This window comes from Rattus norvegicus, chromosome 5, assembly GCF_021556685.1.
Source record: "Rattus norvegicus strain SHRSP/BbbUtx chromosome 5, alternate assembly SHRSP_T2T, whole genome shotgun sequence".
Lineage (NCBI taxonomy): Eukaryota > Metazoa > Chordata > Mammalia > Rodentia > Muridae > Rattus > Rattus norvegicus.
The window spans coordinates 14,533,573-14,554,131 of record NC_141538.1 but is presented as its reverse complement, the minus strand read 5'-3'; the positions used below and the strand labels follow the sequence as shown (position 1 = coordinate 14,554,131).

General features: G+C 43.0%; 2 protein-coding genes across 3 annotated transcripts in view; both read right to left on the bottom strand.

The window, feature by feature from the left end:
- Positions 1–1,569: 1,569 nt before the first annotated feature.
- Positions 1,570–9,203, bottom strand: Tcf24 (transcription factor 24). The gene is given in 3 exon segments (NM_001446934.1): positions 1,570–5,057; positions 8,472–8,902; positions 9,081–9,203. Coding segments are annotated over 2 exon segments (513 nt in total). The 5' UTR covers positions 8,871–8,902; positions 9,081–9,203; the 3' UTR covers positions 1,570–4,943.
- Positions 9,204–9,955: 752 nt separating this feature from the next.
- Ppp1r42 (protein phosphatase 1, regulatory subunit 42) overlaps positions 9,956–20,559 on the bottom strand; it is a 54,261-nt gene continuing 43,657 nt past the window's right edge. The window contains exons 8-9 of one of the 2 annotated variants that reach the window (XR_015620073.1): positions 17,756–17,862; positions 9,956–10,258 (exon numbers count right to left, since the gene is read on the bottom strand). Coding sequence is in view for 1 of the 2 variants with exons in the window: in NM_001127569.2 (NP_001121041.1) it covers positions 10,147–10,258; positions 17,756–17,909 (266 nt within the window). In the remaining variant the exon portion in view is untranslated. 2 annotated transcript variants of the gene reach the window in all.

Below are 20,559 nucleotides of genomic sequence, written 5' to 3'. Positions count from 1 at the left end.
GGAGCAAAATTTTCAAAAATATATATAATTGATATGATTTGGGATAACACATAGAAAAGAGCATTTTGATGAAGCCATCTCCCCAAAAGCTAAAATATAGCTTTGGATCAGAGGAATCTGATTTATAGCTTTTGCTAACTGAGCAGAACAAGACTATCTTACGTACAGCCAACAAACAACTTGGCGTATCGTGATGACAAATATGATTGGCCCACCAATTGGTGAGTGGTTTATGTAGCCACTGCAGAGCCATTTTACCTGCAAGATTTCCTCAGAAAGACAATAAGACAGAGGCCCATGGAAAAAACAATTAACAATAATTGCCTGTCTGTCCTTTAAAAAATGAACTTCTAGTGCCCCTCTTTTTAAATGAAAACCAGTGGTTCCCTTCATGATTATAAAATGAGGTCCTTTGAGAAAGAGAAATTATTGCATTTAAAATAAAGAGACGGGGTTGGGGATTTGGCTCAGTGGTAGAGCGCTTGCCTAGCAAGTGCAAGGCCCTGGGTTCGGTCCCCAGCTCCAAAAAAAAGAATAGAAAAAAAAATAAAATAAAATAAAGAGACAATTTCAATCAAAATAATTGGCTGTACATTTCAATGGGGCCAATCAGAAGTATCTTTTCTTTTGCAGTTCCTCTTTCTCCCTTTTGGTTTTTTTTTTGTTTGTTTGTTTGTTTTGTTTTGTTTTTTGTTTTTCTGAGTGAGCTGAGGCCTTACTAGTTCTGGCTGTCCTGGAATTCACTATGTAGACTGGCCTCATCTCACAGAGAGCACTGACTTCTCAGTGCTGGGACTATGCGGTGTGTGTGTGTGTGTGTGTGTGTGTGTGTGTGTGTTTGGGGGATTTAGCTCAGTGGTAGAGCGCTTGCCTAGCAAGCGCAAGGCCCTGGGTTCGGTCCCCAGCTCCGAAAAAAAGAAAAGAAAAGAAAAAAAAAAAAGATGTATGCCACTATGCCCAGCTCTTTTACAATTTCTCCTAAGTTAAAAAAATAAATGTGTCCATGAACCAGTAAGAAAGTCACTGTTGGCAGTAATGTTAACCACTGATTGCTATGTCTAGTTTTGCTGTTTTAATTTCAGTGTTGTAAAAAATGCAAAGCCACTCTTCATCACCAAGCGCTATGGACCACAGAGGAGCTCCTATCTTCTCTCCTCCATCTTTGCCTCCACAACTGGACTTCCCTCTCTACTTCATCCTCTGTCACTGGTAGACAGGTGTGTGCACGCCGTTCTAATTTGAATTGTGAAACACCTCCTATGTTTGAAGGTCAGGTTCTCAGCAGGAGGCCGTTTTGGAAGGCTGTGGAGGCTTTGGGGTGTAGGGTTTAGCTGGCCATTAGGGGTGGCCTTTGGAGGTTAAGTGGTTGCTTGCAGTCTAAACTCTTTGTTTCTTTGTTTGAAGATTGGGTGTGACAAACTGCCTCACTCACGGTCCAGTTTACACAACCAGGAACCAGGTCAGTGACACGAATTCCCCGAGACCATGAACTAAAAGGAATGCTTCCTCTCTTAAGTTGCTTCTGTGTGATAGCTGGTCACGGAGATCAGAAAGGTAACACACACACGCTTTTCAGTGTAGCTTTATTGATGAGTAATTTACATAACCACAAGCTGTAATGTTCATATTTTTATGGTCAGGAAAAAACACTAGTTTTTTTTTTCTAAAATGGCATTTTTCCTGCCCCAAAACGATCATCACAAGGAAATTTTAAATTGGAAATTCCAGTGGGAAAACTCATGAAGTGAAAGAAACTTAACCGAGGATTTCTTGTGTAGATTATGTGACCCAGATGTATCAGTCATCGTCTTTCACACTCTGCCCAGGCCATCACAGTGAGGGCATGAACCCTGAGTGAGTGCCTTCCCTCAGCACTGTGTCCCGAAAAATCTAGAAAGATTTTTTACCTTTCATGTTCAAGTCATACAAAGAGAAAGTGTATATTTAACAGACTACTTCTCAAGTTAGCATTTTATCTTCGTAATACCCGTTAGTCTGCACCATGACTTGAAGCAGTCTGCCCATTTGAAGTTGTAGTTGGAAAGATGCAACTTCTTTGGGATTGTTTTAAATCTTCTTAAAGCTGTTAGTCTATTTAGTGATTTGTAGAGTGCTATGAAATACACCTCTTGGACACGGAAACATTTGTAAGGGGTAAATGGAAATGAGCTGCAGCATCAAAGGCAAGGCTGTATTTAATTGGATGATAAAGAGAAAATAGTTCAACAAAAGCCCTCTCCATCGTCCTCCCACCCCACAATGCTGTACAATTATGGCCTGACTAATAGGTTAGTGTAATTAGCAAAAAAAAAAATTTTTCATGAAATTTTTGCTACAATATTTAGTGTTTACAGGCCTGTAGAAGGTAATTTTAAGGAAAGTTTGACAGACTCATGTCTGGCCTGACCATGTCTGTGCTAATAGAACTCAGGTGGGCATGATGAACATTTGTAAAACTCTCCAGTCTGTCTTCAAGTAACCTGGCAAGGACCACAAGTGACACAGTACAAGAAGCATTCTCCTCATGCCAGAGCAAGGGGTGTCATGACTGGAGGGATGACGGCCACTGTGAACAGACTATAATTTTCTGCTGTAGAGAGTTGAAATTATGAAGAAGATTGGGCTGAGGCTTTAGTGAATGAACTGGATTGCAGATCAAAGAGGAGACTGACAGGGAAGAGACTGGAGCTCTTACTGGGAGGCAGAAGGAGAAAGAGCCAAATGAGCCAGTTAGTCCGAAGCCATTTTTCTTATGAAGACAATAAGCCATGAAGTTAATATTCCCTTCAGACGAAAAAGTTAATCCCTTATGATAAAAACTATGCTACCTGTGCAGATGAAGTTAACACTGAACGGCCGAGTCCAAATCACAGTTTACTTTTTCTTTCATGTTAAACGAGTTGGTGAATGTGTTCATAGAAGTTTAAGTGCACACACAACTGTCTTCTACGGCAATGCGTAGAAACCAAATGACATGTAGAAACACTTCATCGGTCACGTGTAAAGGAAAACAATCACATTAAAATAAATAAAACTTACAAACTATCAGATATAGACCAACTCGGCCACAGGTTGAATTATCTGAACAGCAGGCTTGGCTGTCACCTGATCTTTAACTTCACTGCCGCAGATTACTGGAAAGCTGGGCACCAGAAAGTGGGGTTTTTGACTGTTACGTAAATTCAGCCGAGTCCACTAATACGTCTTTTTCCTTGCCAACCTTAAAATGAGTTCAGCAACTTTAGAACTGGGTTCTCAGGAAATGAATAAACTTCGCGGCTGAAAGAGGGTAGGAGAGGTGAGGGGGGCATGTTAGCAAAGGAATGGGGTAAAAGTCTCATCTCTGGGGCTGGGGATTTAGCTCAGTGGTAGAGCGCTTACCTAGGAAGCGCAAGGCCCTGGGTTCGGTCCCCAGCTCCGAAAAAAAAAAGAACCAAAAAAAAAAAAAAAAAGTCTCATCTCTGTATATCCCATTCAGGGTTCAGTAATGTTCCCCCCAAAACCTGTGTACGATGACTCTGGCTACATGGGACTTTGGAGATTTTCCAACTTCATGTAATCTGTTACCATATTCAACAATTGAATTAAATGTCAGAGAAAAATCTATCTCCTTTGTAATATAGGAGGTAAAAGTCGGTATCATCCAAGTCAGGGCTCTGCTAACGCTGTCACTGGGTGCTCTTCCTGTTATGTTTTATGTAGTGGGGTGTGTGGAGGTCATGTGGAGGTCAGTTCTCTCCTTCCATTGTGTAGGTTGTGGTGCTGAACTCATGATGTCTGGCTCGGGGGCAAGCACCTTTTCCCACTAAGCCAGCCCAAGCTGCTTCCTCTTGTTGAACACGATCCCTCGGCCATGGTAGTGTATGGTGCAGTGAGAAAGGTCTGCTGGTTCATAAGGGGCAGGCAGACTCAAGCCTGAGTTTATCTGTGTCTGTAGACTCTCTCACAGTTCCGATCACAGGCAGAACTCCCAAATCAGTGCTGAAAATGCCACCTCCCCGGGCTGCCTAACTACCTGAGCTTGCCTAAGTACCCAGGCTGGGAAAGGAGACAGGGTGGATATGGTGGTGCCAGGAGACTGGGTGATGAACCCAGGACAGCCAGTAATCCTGAGCCTGTTCATACTGGTCTTGTGTGGTTAGATCCAACTATTGACCAACCTCTTGAAAGGTGACTATACCATGTTTCATAGAGAAAAACATTCCTAATGTTCCATATACATTTTCTATCCAGAAAAAATAACTACAGATAAAAGTTACTGCAACAATCTTCACACATACACAGATACACACACACACACACACACACACACAGAGGCTGAATAGTGATTTTATATCTTCTAACTGAAATGGCCAACTCAAAATACACACTGGTTTTCACAAAAATTGAATACTATATAAACACATAAACACATTTTATTTATTCTTTGAGACAGCGTCTCACTGTGTAGCCCTGGCTGACCCCAAACTCTATGTAGAGCAGACTGGCCTTGAACTCACAGCGAACTACCTGTCTCTGCATCTCGGAACTAGGATTGCAGACACAGCACTATGCCTGCTCCGGGGTCTCTTTTCTAAAACCGAAAGGGCTGTATTCGCATCAGCTTCTTAGTTTGTAACAGATTCACTACAGACAGTGTATGTGTTGTTTGGGTCTGTACAACTCTACGCTCATGTGCATCTCTCACTTCTTCACACAGCTTCTCTTCTTACTACACCTTTTATACTTCTCTTATTCAGCATGGACACAATTACTAATAAGCTATATATTTTTATACAGGGCTGACTATTGCATTCCACATTTATTTACACAGATTTTGATATTCAACTACAGGTTACAATGTAAACTTTCAGAAACAGTGTTTGTTAGGTCCAATGCAATAAATACAATTATCTCCCAGTCTTTGATAACAGCTACTGCTCTGCCAGGCCCCATCGCACGGCCTACGGCGGGGAGGCGGCTGGAGCATCGTTGTGGCTTCCCTTTTCTCCAGGGACAGAATGCTTCAGAAACTGACCAGTTGCACCGATATACAGTCTTGATCGCATGGGCCACTTCTGAAAAGAGAGCACTTAAGTAAGAATCTGAAAGTTAGTACCTGTGACGGACAGTGAAGGTATACAATATTTAAACTTTAAGATACATTAATGCTAATGAGATTTATTTAGCTAGTAAGGATTAAAATTACAAAGTCTGTGGGCAACGTGAAGACTGCTTGGCAATACTAGTGATACAAGTGAAGGCCTTGAATTATAACTGTAAAAATAACAAGTTTGAGTGTTTGACGAGACACGCAGGGAGCTAAGGAGAGTGACTACTGCTGAAATGGAGGTCTATGACTGTATTTTAATTACAAGTTCATCCTAAAATTAAGTTTAAAACATTATTTCTGAAGAAGCAGTGCTCAGTTATATGAAAAATAGACATCTGCTAACAGTGGGTTTAGAGAGAGAGGATTAGGCAGGCCCTGAACAGCAGTGGCAGGCAGACAGGCAGGCAACTTTACAAAGCAGCCTGCACCTCTGAGTTTGGGTTTTCTGTCTCTGGGTATCTGACTACCGACAGTGATAATATACCTAATGTTTTCTAACATGCATGAGTAAACGACTTTGGACATTTATAGCACAGATGGCCAATGTCTGCAGGGACAGACACAGTCACTCTGACTGGGGCGTGCGTGGCTGCAGTTGTTCGGGGCGGCATCATTTGAACACCAGTGTGCACACACCGAAGCACAGCACCGGATCTCACACATAGGGGGATTTCGTATGTCAAATGGAAACCGAAGAAATAGTAAGAGTAAAAATGGCAGTGAGTGGGTGTGTGACTTTCCCTGGAAAGTCGGTTTTTCTGGCAGCCAACAAAAGTCCTATTTTAATGTCTCCAGATGTGATCAGGGAGTACAGGTCTGACTCTCGCTCTCCACTAAGGTGTGTTTGTTCTGTTTCCGGCTTGTTTTAAGTCCTATGCATTATAAATTCCCAGGTCTGCATACAGAGTAGTAAACTTATGGCATCCTCATGGGCACGTATACCTCACTATGCTCTGTTCTCTACTTCAAGGTGTATTTAAAATGCTGTTTTGTGTAAATATATAAAGACATAGCAATTAACCGGAACTCAGCTCAAATCGAAGACCTTTAAAAATGCTCTCTTACTTCAATTAACTGACGTTTTTAAATTCTTGCTTATCATTATCGTGGACAATGACTCTCATGGAGTTTGGCAATTAAGAGAGTCATTGGTACTATCTGGGCCTTCCTAGTGCTGACTGAAACTGCCAATTTTCCAAGTTAAGAAAAAAATGGGTTCAGACCACGCTGCAGAAGTTCGGTTCTTAAATCTCCCTTCCAGTTAAATGAACAGAAGCCAAGGCCTTGCAAACTCCTAACATGAGGCTCACCCCGACTATGCCTCTGTGATACTCCGAAGTCTCCAATCACTCTAACATGCCCATAAGACTGGTGAGAAGGTCTGACATTTCAAAGTGACAGAACTGGAATACCTGTTGAAATATTGTTAGTAATTCCAGCAGCACTTAGTAACACTGTTGCATTAGAGGACCGGTGACTTGAAAACAATAAGGGAATCTGCGGGAGTTTATGGGGCTTTACTTGCTCAAAGTAAAAGGATCAGAATGTTTTCATTGCCTTTGTATTAAGGATACACTTAATATTTAAACATTTTGAGTGTTCATAAAACGTAGGTGGGCAATTTGTTAACTACTGCCAACTTCATCTTTTATGACATAATCATTGGCCTTCTATAATTATCTCAAGGTTTAGAGATTTAGATATTATGGGCACTGTCTTTTAAAATCAGACAGAGGGGCTGGGGATTTAGCTCAGTGGTAGAGCGCTTACCTAGGAAGCACAAGGCCCTGGGTTCGGTCCCCAGCTCCGAAAAAAAAAAAAAAAGAACCAAAATCAGACAGAGATTAGATTGATTTTCCTTAAACCAGTTCTGACGATGAGAGCGTTTGGCACATGAGTCACGTGAGTCAAGTGCAATGCTAGCTTGCTGTGCCTGTTTCTAACCCCGCTGTCTCTAGCATTTCTCAGTCAAGAAAGCTTCCGGTGGCACTGAGGTGAAAGGCTTGACCTCCTTCCAAAGTTTAACTATGAGGGAAGCATTTAACTTCTGCTTATGGGATTGAAATCTTAATGTTCAAATAGACTTTCTTGGAATATACAATAAATATCAAGTCAAAGATGACTATTAGCGGGATATTTGGCTGCCATTAATTTACTGCCCATGGTCATACAACACTCTTAATTTTAATGAGTGACTTTTCAGTACATTATAAAATTCGGGGACAGAATGAGTTCTATTATTGTTATAAATAATATTTCACGTTTCCACACTCAGCATTTGAACTGTTTTAAGTCTATCACCATGTTAATAGTATTTTCAAAGTAAGTTTTTGTTAAAATGCACTCTATAATTTTAAGCACAAATAAAATTAGAGGATGTGTTTTATCACGTTTAAGCAAAATGTAATTCCTCATTTTTGTTAACTTATAATCCATTCAACATTTAGATATTTACAATTAAGTTCTAATTGTGTGTATTTGTGTTCAAATACTTCAGAATAGTGTGACACAAATGTGGACACTTAAATTTAGAAAATATAGAGACTCTTCGTTTTGAAGAGAAAGATCAATGGAAGGCTTCAAAAGAAATCTAGATGATGATGATGATGATGCAGAGACCACTGTACTACAGGAGAAAACACAAGCCACACGTCAAACTAATGACTGCTTCACATATATGTAAAGGAATCATGCAAAATGGTTTCTCTTGGCTAATTTGAATACAGACCAATCCACTCAACATGCATGCCAATCTAATATGACAGGTAAAGGAAACATTACGTTTTTTTTTTCTAACATTCTTGGTAGCTGTGTAGTCCACAAAATTTGACTGATTGCAATTTTACTCTGTGGGGATGCAGAATGCTGTCATTTGTTTTTACTGATTTTGGCAGGTTTTTTTTTTTTTTTTTTTGGTTCTTTTTTTCCGGAGCTGGGGACCGAACCCAGGGCCTTGTGCTTCCTAGGTAAGCGCTCTACCACTGAGCTAAATCCCCAGCCCCAGGTTTTTTTTTTTTAAATAATTATTTTAGGGGCAAAGAATTAGTTCCATGATTCCGTTTAATTCATGAAGACTTTGGGATAGCTCAAGAAAAAGACAATAGGAATTTAATTATTCAAGTCAAGACCGTTGACACTCCAAGGCATGAATGTAACTTAGTTGTTACCAGGTTGTCAGAAAGTACAACAGCCTCCCCATTTTTTCACCCTAAAAGACCGAAAATCTTTACTAGAGAAATCTGTATGTGGGCCCAGGTAGAATTAAACGCTTCAGCTTCCCGAACTGTTAAGAAGCAGACTCTAGTGGGGATCCTGTTACCATCGCCCGCGGACGGTGACAGGGTGGCTCGAGGGCTCCCAACCCCGAAGTGTTGCCTACCTTAACTGGGTGCAGATAGCCGTCACCTCGCAAGGCGCCCAGACTGGGGTCTCCCGGCGCGTCGGTGTCGTCCTGCAGGCTGCGGGTGAGGTGGGCGATGTAGGTGGTGGCCAGCAGCAGCACGTCCAGCTTGGACAGCTTGGTGTCCGGCGGCACCGACGGCAGCGTGCGCTGCAGCTCCAGGAAGGCGTGCCTCAGGGTTTGCACGCGGCTGCGCTCCCGCGCGGCGTTCGCAGCCGCTGGACGGCCACCCCCGGAGCGCGCCGCGACCCCGCCGGGGCCTGTCGGCCCGGCTCCGGTCTGCCCTGGGCTCGAGTCGCGGGCGGCGGCGGCGGCGGCGGCGGCCGGTGGGGCGGGCTCGGCGCTGCGTGGACTGCTGGAGGGACGGCCGCGCTCCATGGCGGCTGCGGCTCCGGTTCCCGCGGCGCGCACTGCAAAGGAGCGGGGCGGCCGTGAGACCCGGCACCGCGGGCTCACAGGAGTCCCCAGGTGCTGGGCTGCTTCTGAGGGCGCAGAGGGCTCAGCCTCTGGTCCCCGCGGAGACACTCGCCCGCCCGGGGAAACGGTGCTGCGGGACCCCGGCCTCACCTCGGACTTGCGGCACCTCACCTTTCCCCGGAGCGGCGGTGCGGGGCTCGGCTGAGCAGGGCTAGGCGGCCAGGGGCGTCGGGGCGGTCATTCCATCCCCGTTCCTCCTCTGTGCGCCTTTTATGTAGGCGTCCGAAGCCAGCCAGCGGGAGCCAGCAAAGTCGGGCCGAGAGGGTCCCCCACCCGAGCCTTAGGTTAGGGGCAGGCGCGTCCCAGAGCCGCCCCCTCGGTGGACAGGTTCATCAATCAAACCGCTCGGGGGCGGGGCGGACGCCTGGCTCCGCCCCCTCTGGCCGAAAGGTTGAGAACGCTCTGCAGTGTCGGGGCTGAGGTGGGACCCCGCGGCTTAGTACCCCGGGACTTAGGGGCAGAGCCGTCAAGTGTGGGTCCCCGCCCGCCTTTAATCTTACGAGGTAAAGATTCTGGCAGTAAAAACTCAGTACACCGTGATCTAGAGTCCCGCTACCGCCACGGCCGCCTTCCCGCCTCGGCACCCGCTCGCCCACAGGCTCCGGCTGGCCGCGGCGCCCGCAGGACTCAGCGCCGCAGCCCGCGCCCGCCGTCGCCGTGGATGACGCGGTCCTCGCCGCAGCCCAGCCGGACTCTCTGAACCGGGTTAGGAAGCAGCGCGGTTTCCTCTTTGAAGGCTCAGAAATCAGATATAAAGTGTCACGGCCGTTTATAGATTCGCCAACATTTCACTGCAGATTCCTAACTTTCCACGTCGGGAATACCAAGCAGTAAGATCGCAACGCAGCACTTCTTACACCGCGATGAACCAGAACGCGGACTTTGTTAATCAATCAGAGTGATCCTAAGACTGTAATGACTTTAGGCTTTAGAAGGCACACTCAGATTCCCCTGATTCAAGGACTCCTATTGAATAGGAAACCACATTTTATTTCCTGGTAAATTTTATTTAACAGCTAATAGAGTAAATAGATCCCAGAATTCACACACATAAAGCAAAGTCTCAGATTCTATAAAGAAAAAAACAACATACACACCAAGATAAACGAAGTCTATAAACCCTCAAAACACGCTGTTGCCTCGTTCTATGAAGAAATCAAATCACTGGAGGCAGAATTTACTCCTTATTCTCAGACAAATTTTCCTTTACTTTTGGGTTTTGGAGAAGGTGAGGTTCATGGATATCGGTTTTTGTTAGCAAGCTTTCAGATTCCTTCAAGGATAGATTCCTGTATTCACAAACAAAACAAGACAACACAGCAGTATGTAATTAACTTGGCATGCAAGAAAAGGTAATGAAGAACCCAGGACACACTAAAGGTGGGAAAGGCTCGGCTAGCCACTCCCTCCTTTGAGAGGTAGACAGACATGGCTGTGGCTGTGCAGAAGTGCCTGCAGCTCCCTAAGTGTGCCTGGACGCATCACTCTAGCTAGCCCGTGGCTCTCCTGCTGCCTGTGTGTGTCCTGGACACACCGGCAGAGCAGAGTTTGTGTTGCCCAACAGTGGGTGAGAAGAAAAGACCACTGAGCCTCTCCCTTTTTGTCCTATCTTTGCTATTCAAGGCAGACTGATTCTAAGTCCAAATTCCTGAAAGAGACCTTTATAGTTAAATTTCAGTCACTTTAAATATGGTAACTCTAAAACTCCACTATTCATAATTAATAAGTAGCAGGTGCCGTATGGCACTTTTCATGTGCTGAGTACCTTATGGGTACACTCTCATTTTGCTTTTACCAAAACTGAGGATAGGGGTTCCAGGGATTGTCCAGCGTTGAATACCTAGTAAATGGCTAAGGTGGAGATCAAACCAAGTAGATTGTCTCTAATGTTTATAATATTCGCCATACTGTGGAGTATTTCTACTTTGCAGAAATGTTTGTGTCTATTAAGGCAAATACTTTGGATTGAATGACACATTGTTAGCAGTGCAAATTTATGTTCATTGTGTACCTTTCTTTGAAGTTTCTAGTTGTCTAGTTTTCAAAACTATGACATTAGAATGCTGTAGATTTTATTCATTGAGTGTGGTGTAAGTCTACAATGATTCTTAAGTCTTTTAAATATGTTGAGTTATAATGTTGATTGTCTTTGGCGATTAAAGTTAAAAAGCAAATATCACATAGCATAGACCAAAATGTTTGGACATTTTATATTATCCATATACTTTGTATATATTTAACAATAAATTGGTTTCAACTATGTGTAGTTTAAATTGTCGTTCAAATTAAGGAATAACTCATTGTTCAAATTAAGGAATAACTTTTAGCCTAGTGTGGTGGCTCACACCTTTAATACCAGCTCTCAGAGGCAGAGGCAGGCAGATCTCTGTGAGTTCCAGGGCAGCCTGGTCTACATATCAAGTTCCAGGATAGCCAGGGCAAAAAAAGAGATCCTGTCTCAAAATAAATAAATAATAACTTTTATAGTTAAATTTATCCTTTTGAGGGACTAGTTCAGCAAGTTTGAGAAAATGTATATACAGTACTATAAGTACCACAAGAAGAAGGACACAGAACACCTCCATTATCTGCCACAATCCCCGTTCTCTAGTCCCTGGCAAGTCCTGGTCTAGTTTCTGTCACTACGGCCCTTTGCCAAATACTACACAACTAGAAGCACATAGTAGGTTTCTTTTAAAATCTAGCAACTTTCATGTAATGCTTCTGAGGCCTATTCATGTTTAGTATATCAATGGTTCATTTCCTCTCATTGCAGAGTAGCATTCTTAGTATGTATGTTTATGTGTGTATGCGTATATATACATATATATAAAACACACATATACATATATATCATATACATGTTACAGGTTGTTTATCCATATCCCACTTGATATATGTGGTTGCCTTAAGCATCTAGTGCTTACAATTACCACAGTATAAACACCCAGGAAGAGTTCTGGGACTGGGGGAGACTTTCATTTCACTTGGGAAGTTTTCTGTGCGTTACTTGGACTGTATATTTTTCTGTGCATTACTTGGACTGTATTTTTTACTTTATAATGCATCAAACTACTGTGCTACGAGGCCTCTTGATTTTTCAGTTCCTGTTTTTAGTGTATGAGTTTTAGAAACTCCATGTCTAATCAGTATTTGGAGGCTTATTTTTATTTTATTTTATTTTTTTGGTTCTTTTTTTTTTTTTTTCGGAGCTGGGGACTGAACCCAGGGCCTTGCGCTTCCTAGGCAAGTGCTCTACCACTGAGCTAAATCCCCAACCCCCTTATTTTTATTTTTTATCCATTCTAATACGTTGTTTTCCTCTGTGTGTGAGGCAGGGTGGGCATGTGTGTACCTGTGAGCAGGTGCATGTGAAGGCCAGAGATTGGTGTTTGATGTCCATGTCTGTCAGTTTCTGTACACCTTTTGTGTTTGTGTTTGTTTTTGTTATGTTTTGTTGTTGTTTACAGTTTTTGAGCCAGGGTTCCTTACTGAGCCCAGGTCTCATCACCTTGCCTAGGCTGGCTGACTGGGAACTTCAGGGACCCACACATCCCTGTAATGGAATTCCAGGCCTGAGCTGCTTGCTCTGCTGGGCTTTTTGTAGGTGCTGGAGATCCAAACGCAGGACCTCTTGCATTTACTGACTGAGCCATCTCTCCACTTGCTCTATTGTGTTATTGTTAAAGACAAAGACTGAGGCAGGATTTACTTAAACCACATGGTTTTACCACATGGAGCTCTGGCTTGCCAGCAGCTCTGATCCAAGCCCATGCATACCTGCTCACAGGGCTCTGGGGCTGCGGCCTGAGTGCCTGTGGTGCGTTAGCTGCACAGGGATGTGCTTGCCCATTCCCCTTAGCCACTTCCTCCCTTGCGTGACCTTCTGTACCTTCCTGGACCTGGGAATATTCTTAGTGGTATCACTGAGAGCTTCTCAGCTGGAGTGGGAATATTCTTTTATTAAAGAAGTCTAGTATTTATAAATTGTTTGAATAATAAAGATTTATATTTCAAAATATAAGCCTTTTAAAATGGAAAGTAAGAGTTATGTTAAATTAGGCATATATTGACAGCATTGAAGCCAGAATTCGCGAGCACTAGCTTAGCCTGTTAGAATGGAAATCTTTACTCTGCTTTCCACTTCTGCTCTTGGGGGTGTATCCTACTCTCAGAGACCTTGAGAACTGCAAATCAAAATGTTAACCTTCTGTCTACTTATCCACTCAATGCTTATTTTGCATGTGAAATTAAGTATACTGAATGAAATATTGGCAAAACAAAAATAAAGGCATTTTGATTTTGCATGTACGTTTATGTAAAAGCATCCTAGAGTTTTATGCCTAAACCACAGTTCTTAAAATTCTTTTTGAAGCACAGAGATCTGTTATTACAACTGTTTAAACACAACCTCACCAGCCAGGAAAGCCAGTTAATTTTCCATACTAGAAGCCTCTGTTTATATATATATATATATATATATATATATATATATATATATATATATATATATATATATATATATATGTAGGTGTTCTATCTCTGCATGTGCACAGCAGAAGAGGGTAGTGGACCTCATGGGACTATGGTTAGAGCAGCTGGGCTGCCGCATGAGTGTTAGGAAGGGAACTCAGGAGCTCTGGAGGAACAGCCTAAGTGCTCTTAACTGCTGAGCTACCTCTCCAGCCCTAGAATCCACCTCTAATTCAAAGAAACTTCCATAGTTTAGCAAATACCTCAACTAGGTATTTCATAAATAGTTAACCAACATGGAGGGAGCACATTCCTGTGAATTACTAGTCGCAGGTATTGATATTCCTTAAAGATATCTAAAACCCAGCATAGCCTAACCCTTTGCAGGTATATTTTTAAATTAGCAAAATACATGGTTCTATGGTTATCGGCATGGCTTGGACTTGGGAGACAGTTAAGTAACCATATGCACTCTTCCTGGCATAGCACTGTACGGTTGTATTCTCGGTGGATCTTATGAGCAGCAGCTAGGGGTTTAATGTCTATTTTTTAAATCACTGAGGTTCAAGCACCCCTTGCATATTTGAAGAGAGGAAACATCTGTCAGAAGTGCTCACTGTGACAAACACAGAGGAAGCGACAATGTGTGCTGCTTTTGCTTACTTAAAACCATACATTATTTTAAATTGAACAATGAAGGCATTTGTCCAGAATCAGCCTTTAAATAAAAAATAGTTTAGACCTAATCTTTAATTAAAGCATACTTTGATAGTATCAAGTTCAGTTTGAGGGTCAAAAACAACGTCAATAAGTCTCACTTTTCTCTCCCTGCAGGGAAAGCAGGCTTGTGTAAATATACACATGCAGACTGCATGCATTTATGAGACAGGGAAAACATTCCCGTCCCCTGACAGCTGTTGCTTTGCGGTGCTCCAATTTGCATGCAGGCACAACTCCCAGTGTGCGGAACCCTAAGGAAGTGTGCAATAGATTGTTGCTTTTGGAACATGTACGGCTTTCAACTCTGCAGGCTCCTCACCTTCAGTGTTACACACAGCTGGTAAAAATACATTGTGGATGGCACCTCATTCCCACCTTCAAAATAGTTAAGGAAAAGAGTTGCTTCAATAGATTTTCTTAGGAACTGAAAATAACCTGATCTTTGTGTTTGTGTTCAGATGGTGTGTGTGTGTGTGTGTGTGTGTGTGTGTGTGTGTGTGTGTGTGCATGCATGCATTGGGTCTTGAACACATGATACAAGATAAATATGCTCTACCATTGATCTGACACTCCAGGCCAAATTATTATTTTTTTTCTTAGGGACATTTTGTAAAGGCAAAAAATATATTTCCTTTCCTTCTCTCTAATGATTTACTTACTTTAACTTATTTTTCGTGCACTGATGTTTTGCCTGTTTTGTCTGTGCAAGGGTGTTGGATCCCCTAGAACTGGAGCCACAGACAGCCACTGAGCTGCCGTGTGGGTGCTAGGAGTTGAACTCAGGCCTTGTGGAAGGAGACAGTGCTCTTAACTGCTGAGCCCTCTCTCCAACCCCTCCAGGCCAAATTATTAGTACATTGTCTTTTGTACCTTACCCATCTTCCAATTTTAATCTCAGCGTCCTTTAGGATTTTCAGTTTGCTTTGATATGAACTTACTGAAGGTCGCATGGCCGCACTCCTCGATGAACGTGCCGAGCCATGCGTTAGCCTTCTGCTTTGCATGTGTGGTGTATTGCAATTGAAAATGGAAACTACATGCATAGATTGTGATGCGGAAACAAAAATGGAAACTACCTCATGCGAGCAAATAAGATTCCCTCTCCAAATTACTAAAATGCATCATCAGGCACACCCTAAAAGTCTTTTGTCAAGCACCTGAGTAAGTTCTATAATACATTTGGACATCTTTTATTAAAAAGAGACATAACTGGGGCTGGGGATTTAGCTCAGTGGTAGAGCGCTTGCCTAGGAAGCACAAGGCCCTGGGTTCGGTCCCCAGCTCCGAAAAAAAAAAAAAAGAACAACAACAAAAAAAAAAAAAGAGAGACATAACTAATATTGCCATCCAGTCAGACTTAAACCAAAACAGTATTTGGCCTGCTCTCAGGGAAAAGGTTTCCTGAGGAAACAACGAACACTGAAAAGAAAGCATCGCCTAACATTCCTTTTCCACAGCTGACACTGAAACCTCAGAACTGAACGCACATAGCTTCACGTGGTGGCGGAGCATCTCACAACCCTCTTTTCTGCTGCCTCCTTTAGAGCAGTTCCTCCTTTCAAAGATGCCCTTAACTCCAAGGTTGGCTAGGATGAAGAGAGAGCCATCCCCAGTCTCACTGCTGCACTCCTAACGACCTGGACCTTACACCTGGATCCAGAATGTGCGCTGTGCCACAGCCCACTGCGGATCCGGTACTACATGGTGATGTGTAAAGTTCACCCTCTCCATTTCCTGAGGCCTTGCTTATTCCCCTTGTCTGTTGTTTAATCCACCCATGACACAGAAGCACTACTTGTGGAAGCCCTTGGCGAAGAAACAAAATCTTAAACAAGCAAACAGAAACCCAAAACAACACCGACAACAAATGGAGCAGTGGGGTTTATAGGGCATTTAAGAGGCTGTCAGGGTGGTGTGGGAGGCTCTGGTTTTGCAGGTTGTGTGTGGACAGTAAAGCATGTTCTCACACAGCTCCCATGTTACTGTGAGTGGAGAGGAGGTCAAAACCCAAACTAGGACTCCTTTTGCAGTCTCCCTCTCATCCCTCCAGCAAGCATTTTGAAGACCTACAGACTCTAGGTCTGCATCAGCTGAGCTGCTCTGCAGTGGAGGCCGGGGAGGACTGGGCCCCAGTGCCTCCACAGGGCCTCTTCTGCTGGGCTTGGCTACAGATTGTCAGATCGTGACTGACAGGACCACAAAACGAGCATCACACGACAGACCTACCTGCCTGCCTTTCAGCAGGCCGTTCTGGAAAGATGAATACAAGTCCACAGTGCACCCACTACCTAAGATAACTTTCCCAATGAAATATGTATTACCCTTCATTACAGGAGTGGGCTTTACTGGACGACTGGGAGGTCAGCAGAGGGAGCAGTCACTGGATGGCTGTAAGTGCAAAGGAAGGGCTCTGCTCTAGCTCAGTGGGAGAAGGCTTGTTTTGCATGAGGACCTTGCTTCAATCTCAGTGCTGCTCAGGAGGGGGAAGGGAGAGAGATTAAATAAATAAAAGGGAAACTGCACATAAATGGGAAAAGGCTTGAAATATGATGTATAGAATGTGTTAACATCTATCTGGCTAAGAAGGTCCTTAGCATTGCCAATGTTATACATCAATTGTGGCAGATCTGGCTCCCAACCTGGCTTATAAAATACTTGAGATTAGGGTTGTCTTATTTGGATTTTTTTAAAAGACAGGACCTCTTTTGGCTCAGGCTGGTCTTGAACTTGTTGTTTAGCTGGTGACAACTGTGAATGCCTAATCATCCTGCTTCAACCTCCAGAGTTCTGGGATTATAGCTGGCCATATCCCAGCCACTTCTTGTTTATATTTTTATGTTGTATTGTTTAATGCGTGGGAAGTATGTATTTTAGAAAAAAATGAGGTTATTTCCTAGAATGTTATAAGTTTTTATAGAAACAATGCCATGTTTCTTTAAAAACCAAAACTTTAACTGTTTTCTCATTAGGAAGTTTATAACAGATTTATATAGAGCTGAATTGAGTTTAGAATCAGAGTTGGACTGGACACTCAGACCTTTTTTTGGATCATAAACCTCTAGTGACTGAAGCTTCAATTGTCTCCAGAGAGACCAGGCTCAGTGCTTTGGCTTGGAGTACTCTGGAGAGAGCAGTCGACACACTCCCTGCACCCCTCCTTTCTGCTACGCCTGCCATGCCCTCTTCCTCCCACCCCTTCACTAGAGCTCATCACCAGAGGCCTCACCCTCCTTTGGGACGCTCCCTTCCCCTCGAGATTCAGACGTCTTTACCCACATCTTTAGGGACTTTCTGGCCCCTGCCCTCCCTGAGTTCATCGAGCCACACTCCCAACTTGTCCAGAACCATACCCACCGCTGCAGTTTTATGAATGTCTGCGGTGACCAACACTAAGGCGTGTGTGTGTGTGTGTGTGTGTGCGTGTGTGTGCGTGTGTGTGCATGTGTGTGCGTGTGTGTGTGTGTGTGTGTGTGTGTGTGTGTGTAAAAAGGACAGAGAGCAGATAGCTAGGAGGACTCTTCATCTGTGTTGGCAGTAAGGGTATACCACTCCCCGGACAAAGACCAACCATACAAGCATTTGAAGGGACTTACCCTATATCTTCAGTAATTGTAGTTTTATCTTCTTGAGAAAACTTTGAAGATGCCTTTCCAAGATATCTCTGTACATCAGAGAAAAAGACTACTTTTGGCTTACCCACCTGTGGGTAATAAACAGGAACTATGTGATGTATTGTTTCAAAGTTACCTGTAGCATACAAAGAATTAAAAGCATCCTGCTTTGAAACTAATTACAAGATTATCAAATGGTATATATTAGTATCTTAAATTATATGTTATGGAAAGACAAATTCACAGTAAAATTAATAATAAATTAATACCCAAAATAAAACATCACAGACTTTCATACAAAAAAACCACACAAGAAAATTCACAGCTAATTCTTATAGAGAAAATGAACGTGCTAGCATTAATATAAGCGTAATTGATTGACTTAAATTTTGCTCTTCTAAATTTATTTTCTTTTAAAAATATTATTTATTTAATGAATATAAGTACACTGTAGCTGTCTTCAGACACACCAGAAGAGAGAATTAGATCCCATTACAGATGGTTGTGAGCCACCAAGTGGTTGCTGGGAATTAAACTCAGGACCTCTGGAAGAGCAGTCAGTGCTCTTAACCGTGGATCCATCTCTCCAGTCCCTAAATTTAGTTTCAAAGTAACCTTTAGGGTGTGAACTAGTCATGTATAGTTGTTGGGATATTTTCATACCTTTACTTGAGCACTTATCATTCTATATCATTTATGGTTTTCAGCTGTGATGTCCTTTTTAGTGGAGAATGTTTTGTTTACCTCTAAGCCATGTAAAAGTAACATTTATTCACCTGATGTATCTGTAATCTCAAAAGCTTACTGCTAAATCAGCTCACCCTTTCTAGTTCTCTCCGAACTCAGTCTGATTGGCTCAACTCAGCTGTCCTGGCTCAAATTCCTCTTGAAGCTGACTGATTCAAACTGGCTTCTCTCAGCTTCTGACTGAATTGTTTTGCTTGGCCTCAAACTAATTCTGGCAATCTGTTCTAATATTCTGGCTCCTTCTCATTCTCTGGTTCCTTTTGTCTTCTCCTCTAATCTGTCTATGTAGAACTGTCCTGATAAAACCGCCTCTGTGTGTGTGTGTGTGTGTGTGTGTGTGTGTGTGTGTGTGTGTGTGTGCTGCTCTCTTCAGTCAACTCTCTTTCCTGTGTGTTCTCATGAGAATTGGACATATCCTATTTTCTGATTCATTCTATCAAATCTTTTTCTGGTTTGTCACTCTTTCTGCCCCTCAATTAGATATCACTTTCAGGCACGGCTGCTTTCTTCTACAAACTAACCTTACCTACATTGTTTGGGATTCAAGGTGTGTACTAAAGACATGTCTGTATTCTAGCCAGAGGTATTAAAGGTATGAGGCACGTCTGTATTCCAGGAGGATCACCCAGACCTAGAAGGTCTTTGGATGTGATCCCTTGCCAGAGTAGCCATGTTGCTAGATTAGAATTTCTCACAAAGCCCCACTGCCTTCAATAGCCCGATGTCCAACATATTCAATTATTTTTTCTGAGTGTTAAGATTAAAGCCTGGGTCTCACCCTGAGATACCTTGAAAATATTTATTAAATCAATATATTAATCTTCCATGTGCTGTGGAAACAAATACCTTAAAAATGGAATCATTTTGGATCTTATTGAAGTACTTGATTGTATTTTCAGCTTTGATTTCATGGCTATATTTAAGATTACTTTTTAATTGTAAGATTCTTGAAGAGGCTACAATCTATGTAATTTTACTTTAATTTCCAGTACAGGAGGTTTTGGTATATATAGTTAAATTGTCAAACTGTCAAACTGTTTGAGGGCAGGGGTGACAGAGAGATGTCTCGGTTGGTCAGAGCGCTTGCTCCTTGATGTTGAAGAGTAGGGTTTGAATCCTAGATCTACACTGGCAACTCACAAATGTCTGACTCTACTTCCCAGGGATCCGCTCTCTTCTGGACCCCATGACACCTGCATGCATTCGTGTGCAGACACACAAACGTTAAAAATAGAAATGGCAGGGGTTGGGGATTTAGCTCAGTGGTAGAGCGCTTGCCTAGCAAGTGCAAGGCCCTGGGTTCGGTCCCCAGCTCCGAAAAAAAAGAAAAAAGAAAAAAAAATAGAAATGGCTCGAGGTCGTGAGAAGCACACATCTGTGAATACGCTTGCAGGGACAGTTAGATGCTGAGGTCTCTGGCCTAATGATGAGTGGACAGCACTGGGAGAGATGGTAAGGAGGAGGAGCGGGTCACTGGGGATGTGTCCTCGGTGGCTCTAACTTGCCCTGGCTCTTTGGTTTCCTTTGCTTGGCCTTGTGTTTAGCAAGAAGTGAAGAGCTGCCTCCATCGGACCCTCTTCTTGCTGTGCCTAAACAAATGGGTGGAGCAACTGTGGGCTCGACAATTTGACACGACGAGCTTATATTTGACATTATAAACCCTGATCCCAGAAATAAGGAAGTAACTCTCATGTTCTCCGTCACTGCTAACCCCTGGGACTTTTTTTTGTTTGAGACAAAATTTCATGTAGCTGAGGCTGCTACTGAACTCTTGATTCTCTCATCGTTCCTTCACATGCAGTTTTTAAAAAAAAAGATTTATTTGTGTGTGTGTGTGTGTGTGTGTGTGTGTGTGTGTGTGTGTGTGTGTGTTTTGCCTGTATGAGTGTATGTGTGCCACATGCAAACCTGGCAAAACACATGCTCTTAGCTGGTGAGCCATCTCTCCAGCCTTCCCCCACCCCAACACAGCCATTCTCTCTGATTCATCATGGCTGCTGAGCCAACATCTCTTCCTTTACTACTTTATTATGGTGGCC